The following is a 9,300-nucleotide window of genomic DNA, read 5'->3' as shown; positions in this document are numbered from 1 at the left end:
GGGACATAAGATTGTACAGGTAGAGAGACAAAGTCCAGGTGATAACCTTTCACACATTGTAGGACCCAAGCGTCCGAAGTAATACATGTCCACTCTTGGTGGAACAGAGCCAGCCTCCCCGCTACCCGCCCGTGAGCGACAGGGGAAGAAAGGGTACTCACCATAAGGGCGTCTGCCCGAAGCGGCACCGCGGGGGTATCTGGAGCCCCAAGATCTCCCTCTGGCTGGGAAGAAAGGAGGCGTTTTCGAGTCCTGAAATCCCCGGGACGGGAAAAAGGAACCTCTGGAGGTACGGAATGAGCCTCGGTAACCACGGCCGGGTGGACGGTTCCTGCTACGCCCGGCCCCTCCAAAAACCTTGGGCGCGAACATGCGCTTCATGTTCGCCTGAGCCTTGTCTATGGCCGTAAAGGTTTTAACGTAGGACCCCAGGTCCTTAACGAAAGAATTACCGAACAGGGCCCCCTCTTCGGAAGGGCCCGGCTCCGCTACCGTCATGGCAGCCAATTTCGGGTCAATTTTGAGGAGAATTGCCTTGCGCCTCTCAGAGGACATGGCGGTACTAGCGTTCCCCACTAGGCATATAGCCCTTTGTACCCAACCGATGGCTACATCCATGTCTAAAACCGAATCGCCAGTTCTAGTGGCGTCCAGCAGCTCGTAGAGCTTTGTAAGTGGGCCCAGGGTATCCAAGATCTTGTCCTGACAGCCCTTAAGGGAGTAGTCTAGGCCCTTTTTGGATTTCCAGCCTGATTTATTCAGGAACTGGGCAATTTGGGGGTCAATATCGGGAGTCTTGCAGGCCGAGCCCGGGAGGGAAGGCCTGGGGCATTCCGCCCGCAGCTTATTGCGACCTTCCTTAGACAGGGGGGTACGCATGCGTCTGGCCACATACTGGGCTATGTGTTCTGGGGGAACCCATTCAGCCGACCGGGGATGGCGGAGGTCGTCGGGGTCGAACAGGGGGTTACCCTGAGGGTCAAATAGCGTTTTACTATCCCCAGCGGGGTCCTGAACGAGGCCCTTAGTAACGGTAGAGGAACCCGAGGGGGTTACGCCCGTAGGGGGCAAATCCTCTTCCGAGCCATCCTCATCATAGGAGTCATACTCCATAGCGTCAGACTCATTCTCCACACTCCTGTCGGAATCCGACATATCATTGAGGGCTCTAGCCCGTTTCCATAATCTAGCCTTTTTAGCCCGGCCAGGGGCTCTTTTGCGCGTGGTATGCGCGCTGTCTGTGACCGCGTCAAGCGAGTCCATCATGGCAGGCATAGCCTGCATCGGGGAGTGGGAGCTGACATGTTTAGCCTTAGCCCTTGCCTTACGGGCCCCAGGCATGGCGGGGGCAGGCGGGGGGGTCCCATCACCCAGGGGGGAGGGAGCCGCCAACGAGGGCAAAAGCATACTCTGCAGAGATTGGGAAAACGATGAGGACACCGCTCCCATGGCAGAGGCAAAGGCCTTTTGCAAGGATGAAGCCATAGTGGCGTCCAAGAGGGCATGGAATTCTTGGGAAGCTATATTACCCTCTGGAGCATCCTGAGAAAAGGTGCCAGCAGGGCCTACTTGCCCTTCATCCTTGTCTTCCTTAATGGTAACAATTACTCACAGGTGACGTTGGAAAAGGTATGTAGAGCAAACAGGGTTGATTAACCCAACGAGAACAGAGAAAGATGCTGCTAGGTGTGCCAGGGGACCCAGGGAACGGCAGAGGCGGACAGCAGGCAGACCGCGAGCCGCAGAAAAGCAGTGGTGTCGGCCGCGAGTGAGCTCCGCCTCCAAAATGGCCGCCGCACGAGGAGGCCGGCGGATAGCTCTCGCGGTCCGGACCTACTGGGGGAAGGGGCGCGTGCACCCTATCCCCGCGGCACGTATGCAGAGAGGGCGAGAGACATGCAGCCGCGGTCGGAACAAACAGACCGCGGCAAACAGCCGCCCGTGGAAAGATAGCGAGCGAGTACCCAGCGGGGAAAAAACAACCGCAGGGGAAGTAAGGAGGAAAAATCCCCTCCGCGGAGAAAAATAGTAATAGAGGGATGGGAAACCCACTAGGCACACCAGGAGAGAAAATGTTAGATACACAAACAAACGAGCAAAGTGCAAACAGCAATAAAATTCAATAAAATCAATAATTGCTGAGAACATGTAGAGCAAGGTAAAATACTTAGCTGATCTGAGGAAGCAGCAAAGAAAGAGGAGGATTGTGGGAAACACAGGCCTTATATACTCACTTCCTCTGTTATGTGATTGGTTGCCTGTGTATCTATACTGTTTTTTCTTCATTTTTTACAATATTCATATTCCTCTATCTTTGCTGCTGAGGAAATAAAGAAAGAGTTATGCATAATAGGAGCCTCCGTGTCTTTAATAAAATTGAGCCACAACCAAGGCAGCTGCTGTAAACTGACAAAACATTTTGAAAACTAAATCAATTTAGTTAAGAGATCAATACATACTTTGTCCATGTCAGTGAAGGTCAATTGGAAACGAAAAAAAGACACACAGAAAAATGTAAACACTCATAATTAATTTGGTAATTTAAACCAAAATGCTAGAAAATTGTTATAATGAACACGTGTGTATAATAATACGACACATTTCTACTCATTAAATCAATTTAACAGATAATCACCATCATATAATCTGCAAATAAATATAAACATTTTTTTTTATAGGAGCATCAAAGAAAATGTCAAATTGCACTGCTCAAGTTTTCTGTTCACTGATGAAGTTTCTAAATTCCTAATCCTTTAAACAGCTTAACCCCTTTGAATCATATTTTAATTCATGGACTGGTGCAGTTAAAAAGAATTTGCCTAACCCAAATGAAATCAGTACATAAAAATGTCATTCAATAACTGCCATCGATTTGTAAAGATAATAAATCTAAAAGCGTAAGACTGCAAGCTGAATTAGTAGTAGTGGTTTAGAAGTGGTTTAGATTTTTTAAGAAAAAGGGTTTTGATAGGAAAAAAGCAAAACATTAAAACAAATAAAAACATATATATATATATATATATATATATATATATATATATATATATATATATATATATATATATATATATATATACATATATATATATATATATATATAATTATTTTCACAGCCGATGAATGTAAATTCACTTTGAATTGATAAATGCTCCTCTATATGGTAAAATAAATGTTTGTTGCATATGAATTATAAAGCAGAGAAAGAGGCTACAGATGTAGGAATAACCTACACTGATGCCCCGCAGTAGGCTTCGGAGGTAATTGAGGGCATGAACCCTAGATATACTAGTGAGACAAAATATAAAGTGGGGTGAGAAATCCTCCCACAAAGTAGGTGGGACTCACTCCTTTAAAAAGCTGTACATAAGTGCCCTCTGTATATGAATCTGGAGTCCAATCCCACCCACCCCCCAGGTTTTTAAAGGTGTATCACTACTTTATATCAATCTATTTATTATTTTTTACACACTGTGCACTTGCACATTTTTTTGTATTTACTATTTATCTATTCGGCTCTATATATTACTAAAGGTTCATACCACTATGATGATATTTTAACTTTTGGAAGTTTTCTTGGTGGAATAGGTCCCACCTACTTTGTGGGTGGATTTCTCACCCCACTTTATATTTTGCACATAAATTATACCAATAAAACTCATTAAAATTCAGTTATGTATCACAATGTCTCCTTTGAATCTTTACTGGTGCAATACTGGCCTCTGTGATTTCAGAAGAAAGAAAATAAGCTTTATATTAGAGCAAGTGTCAACACTAGGTTTGTTTACTTAGCACAAATTACACTTTTCTGCAAATTGTCAGTTGTTGCCTAAAAACAAATTATAAAAATGGAAATGGAGCCACACTCAATTCACTTAAGACAGGGTGCTTAGCTGAACCGAGGGCCAGCACAAGCCCAGAAGATAATAAATACCAGCATTAGAAAAAGGGTCCAGGCACTCCAATGTCTTCAGGCACCTTTATTAGAACATGTGGAACACTGCAATGCTTCGACTCTCTACGTAGTCTTTGTCAAGCTTACTCTAACGAGTGCCAGTATTTCAGAGTGTTGCCATGGCTTACCATGGCAGTCCTCTGACAATATTGGAGCTCACTAGAGGAAGACAAGGAGAATGCTTGACATGCACGGAGCATGTCTGCCCAAATGTCTTCTGTGTCCATTAAGGGACAGTGGTAGCTCCTATGGCCAGTGCTGCCCTGCATTGGCCAGCAGTGGAGGTCCTTTGATTTCTCCTGCTGGTCTCAGCCCATGGCCATCACTGCCCACTGGGCATTTGTCCAGTTTGCCCGACGGCAAGTCCAAACCTGTTTCTACCAAAAAAAAATAATTAAAGCTCTACCAGTCTACATATTGTGCAAGAAACGTTATTGGGTACCTGCTGGCAACCACCTAAGGCAAGAGAAAGACCCAATTAGTGGTTAAAATATTGCTGGATCCCTTTAGTGATGACTGATTAAAGTATCCTGAACAGTACCCAGTGTGGCAGAGCATTTATTATTTTTCTTAATAAAAGCAGGAGACTAACATAAACATTAAATGCAACATAAACAGATGTTTGCACTAATTATTTACAAAATCCTCTACAAACATTTATCCAGACCTGCCAAGTCACATGGTGCTGCTGTGTCAGGTGATTGGAAGCACTGACAGACTCACGGTGTCCTAAAATTAAAAGGAACACTATAGTCCCAAGAATAACAATTGTTATTTCAGGGCTACAGGTTCCATTCTGTCCAACCCCCTTCTGTCCACTCTCTGTGCCCCATAAAAATTAAGTTTAAAAAATATTTACTCGCCTTTCCAGTGCTGGAACTCCTCCACTGCATCCTCCTGCTCCACTTCCGGTAATGTCAGCAAGTATGTTTTCACCCTTGATCATAGAGAAGCATTTGATTGCAGAGTGCATTTATTGCAAAAAAAATCAATGCTCCTCCAATCAAATACTGCTATCAACAGCATATGATTCCCAGAATGAATTTGACTAAGTTTGTAGGAGTAAGTACCATTAAAATAACAGGACAGCTGCACCAAGACCACGTCACTTAGACAAAGTGTCCTGGGTAACTACAGTGTACCTTTAAATTTATAAGCTTATACAACCCTGATTGGGCATGTGCTGTGATAATGTGCCCCTTTGTTGGGAGGTACATTGTTCATGATGCCGATTGCACCATTTAACCCCTTAAGGACCAAACTTCTGGAATAAAATGGAATCATGACGTGTCACACACGTCATGTGTCTTTAAGGGGTTAAAGTTAGTAATCAGCCATTTATCTTTTGCCATTTGCTCTTTGTTTACATTTGCAAAAACATGTAGGAACAAACAGATTTAACAAAACAGCCCATGAACGAAAACAATGTCCTAGGGATATATAGTTCGTTATTTGCCATTCTGTAATATCAGTAAGGTGTGAAAGGTTAACTTTAGCTTATGCATTTTGTAATGGTAGTGGTAGGTTTTATAGTGTCAGTTCAGGGTAGAATATTCATATGATTGGCCCAGAAACATTTTTTTATTTCAATTTCATTTCACAGCAGGTTTAGAAGTCTCCCAAAGATGCAAAAGGAAACTTTAGCTAATATTTCAGTATTGATTCCACGCGGTTGGATTAGTAAATTTGTAAGTAGAAACAATGTTACCTTTTACTCCTCATTTCCAGCTCTGCCTTGAACTACAGAACATAAGGAAGTTACTACTGTAAAATGATTCTGTGTTGTTTTATCTATGTGCGGTAAGTAAAACAAAAGAATGTTGAATATATCAGCACATATCAATCATACAGAGGATAGGAAAAAAAACGAAAACATTTCAGAGATCTTAATCACTTTAGATCTGAGATTATTCATTCTGTGCAAATATAAAAAATACTCAAGCCCCTAGTCACGATCCTCCCATAGAAATATTCCTATCTCACCCCTAACCCTAATAATTGTGAGCTGTGTCCTAATAAGTCTGATACCTTTTAAAATAAGAATTCATACTTTAAAAATGCATATTTCTTCTTAAGTCTTGTTCAGCCCTAAAAACACACACACAAAAAAAAAAATTCTAACCCAATGAAGCTATTAAAAATAAAAACATGGGGGGGAAAAAATCAAGGCGCAAAAAAAAAAAAAAAAAAGAAACCTCCATCTTTATCCTTTGTGAGCACTGCACTGACTGTCAATACAAGTTGGGAAAAGGCATTCCCTTGCTTTGAAATTTCACACAGAGTACTCTGATTAGTTGGCAAGGAAACCAAGCAATCAGAACACTATCTTCAAAAACTTGTCCCCTTTTCTTTTTGTATATATCCCCCACTGCCCATAGGTGAGAGTTAGGGGAGTAGGGGCAGGATGGGTGAGGCCAGGAGGACCATAGCATTTCCCTCATCTATTATCATAGAACCTTCACCTGCTGGCCATAGCTGGGGTCATGGATTGGACAGGCCACTGTAGGGGAACAGACAGTGAAATCATAAATTTTCACAGAATTTTGTACATTAAGAAAAAAAAACATTTTAGTGAAGAGACTTGAATAAGTGTGTAACAAGGCTGCATGAGTGTGTGTTGTATGTGTGTGTGTTTTGTGTTTGTGTGGGTTGGTTTTAAATGTTGTAGCATGAAGTGTGTTGCTGTATGTGTGTGGCTGGTTGCCTTGTGGTATATGTGATGTATGTGGCAGGCTATGTTCGATTTGTGTGTTCTGGCTGTATGTGGTGTTTGGGTAGCTGTGTGTGATGTGTGCGAATGTGTGTTGGTAGAGGTATATGGCAGTTTGTGATGTGTAGGCAGCTGTGACTGATATGTGTTGCTGTGTGTGGGTAGCTGTGACTGTGGTGCTTTTGTTTTGTGAGTGATGTGTGGGTAGCTGTGTAGTGATGTGTGTGTGGGTGTAGCCATGACTCGCGTATATTGCTGTATGTTGGAAAGAGTCATGCTCAGAATGGCCATTGGCATACTGGGAAAATGCCCGGTGAGCGGCAATAGCCATGGGCCAAGGCCGACAGGTGACATCAGAGGATCTCCACTGCTGGCCCATGGAGGGCCAGCACTATCCAGACTCTGTGACATCAAAAATCTCCCTCTTTGCCCAAATCACAGGATAGAGGAGGGCCTGGGGGCTTTAGCATGCAGCTCCGCCAGGTTCCTCTCGCAAGGTCGGAGCATTGCCGCAGTTACCTTGGCAACCCGTCTGCCAGCTCTTGCAAGTGTAAATTCTAATCAGAGGAGCTGCAGGCTACAGTTAACTCACCACTGAACCATGAAGGCTTACAAAGTCCCCCCTCACAGGCCAAAGGTAAGAAGAAAGGGGGATATAAAGTTTATTTCTTTAAATGTATTTAAAAATTAAATAAATATGCAAATATTTCTAAGTTTATCTTTTTTAAAATATATATTTGTCTCCATCTGCTGCCGTGCAAACAATACAATAACCTGGTATTTATCTCCTCTCCAAAATGATTAAGGTCAGTATTTCCACATGCATTCCTGCCTTACAGAAATATTCTGGATTAATAAGAATAAATTCATCCCTAGTAACAGATATATTTATTTATATGATACACTCAAATATACAGGATCACAAATGCCCATCTACAGTAAGCATCCCTCCCACCATACCTGCAGAATTGTATTGATCAGAAACTCCTCCCATTCTAACTTTTTACAGCAAACTTGGCACAGTGCCATGCTTCCTCATCAAGTGTATATAAGGCTCATCACAGAATGGGCAAGCTCTTCCCTTCCTATTCTCCACTTCAACACAAAGGATGGGGACACCTAAAGGGATCCCATTGTGGATCCTATCAATCACTCTGGGCTCACTGCATGGTAAGTACTTTTTTTCCATTTAACATTAAAATCTATTTAATATTTATCCATTTAACAGAAAAAAGGAATATAAAAGCGGTGAAATGTGTATTTATGTTTACACCATGTAATATGAGGAGGATTGTCGTGTCTTGTATATGTGCAAAAATGTTACGTTAACGTAAAATTAATAAGTATTAACCTACGCGTTTGTTATTCCGAGGGATTTTATTTTTGTCTTTTATGGTTATTAATTATTATTTTTAATGTTTATACTTTACGTATTAACGAAAAATATTAGGTCAAGTAGGGTGAGTTTCTGAATTTTAAAGTGAAATTAACAACAAAATGAAGATAATGGATTCAATTACAAAGGCATTCTGTATATAGTCATTATTGTATTTTCATTGTTAATTGTTTCTCTGAAAACTCAATAAAACATACAAAAAATTGCAACAACAAAAAAACGTGAGATAATTCTAAGAAACACATGTAGGAATAATATTATTATTATTATTAATAATAATAATAATAATAATAATAATAATAATAATAATAATAATAATAATAATATAATACACCATAGATATAGGTTATGTCTAAATCACAGGTTGTTCAAACATATATTTTAAAAGGTTTTAATTATTGACCATACTAAGAATAAATACTGCCTGCATTTTAAATTATTTTATAGAAAAAAATATTTTGTTATTGTTTTTTATAAAGAGTAAATAAAGAAAATACAATGAGCTTAAAACAAGGTTTAGGTGATATCCCCTTCTCCAGCACAAAATTGTACAGTGCAGCTTACGCTCTGACTTGTTTAGCGCTGCACTATACACCGTTGTGCTAGAGAAGGGGATATCACCTAAACCCTGTTTTAAGCACATTGTGTTCTGTTTGTTTACTCTTTTTTTATTTTCTGGGAAAATAGGAGAACCCCTAGAGTGCTACAGCTGCTATAGATAATAAAATTATTCATATTCATTATACGCCCACGTTTCACACATCAAAACATTACCCATTGTTTTTATAAAGGTTACAAAAATAAGGAACATAACTGTGATAATTGTAGACAAGATGTATTAACAGTTATACATATAGTGAGGAGATACATCAACAGTGGAGTATCCAGGTCAGGAATATAGAGGAAAATAAATTAATTACATTTTACATAACAAAATAATCAAATGTGGTGAACTCGCTGGTGAGAAGGATATTTGGAAATCAGGTTAATAGTAAGTATACAGTAAAAGCGAGGTATTAATGCATGAGGTAAGTGACCTTGCACAGGGCCGTGTTTAGACAAAAATTTAATATTTTCATAATAACATTACTATTTTTTAACTTTGAATAAACTTTGCATAACAAAAAGCAGGATTATTCAATAAATTCAAAATGCTAAGATATTATTGGATACGCTTTTCTAAATTACTTAATTGTATCTACACATTTTAAATACTTTTTCTCGCAGTATCAAAAATATGTC

At 40.5% G+C, this 9,300-nt stretch overlaps 1 protein-coding gene across 1 annotated transcript in view; it reads left to right on the top strand.

The window, feature by feature from the left end:
- Nucleotides 1–7,758: 7,758 nt before the first annotated feature.
- The window catches only part of LOC134578519 (mucin-5AC-like), a 91,864-nt gene continuing 90,322 nt past the window's right edge, over nt 7,759–9,300 (top strand). Inside the window, exon 1 of the mRNA XM_063437503.1 lies at nt 7,759–7,832. Coding sequence (XP_063293573.1) covers nt 7,772–7,832 — 61 coding nt within the window. The 5' untranslated portion in view covers nt 7,759–7,771. The remainder of the gene's footprint in view (nt 7,833–9,300) is intronic.

The sequence above is a fragment of the Pelobates fuscus genome, chromosome 12 (genome assembly GCF_036172605.1).
Source record: "Pelobates fuscus isolate aPelFus1 chromosome 12, aPelFus1.pri, whole genome shotgun sequence".
In the NCBI taxonomy this organism is placed as follows: Eukaryota; Metazoa; Chordata; class Amphibia; order Anura; family Pelobatidae; genus Pelobates; species Pelobates fuscus.
The sequence above is the reverse complement of the archived record's forward strand: the minus strand, read 5'-3'. Positions and strand labels throughout refer to the sequence as shown.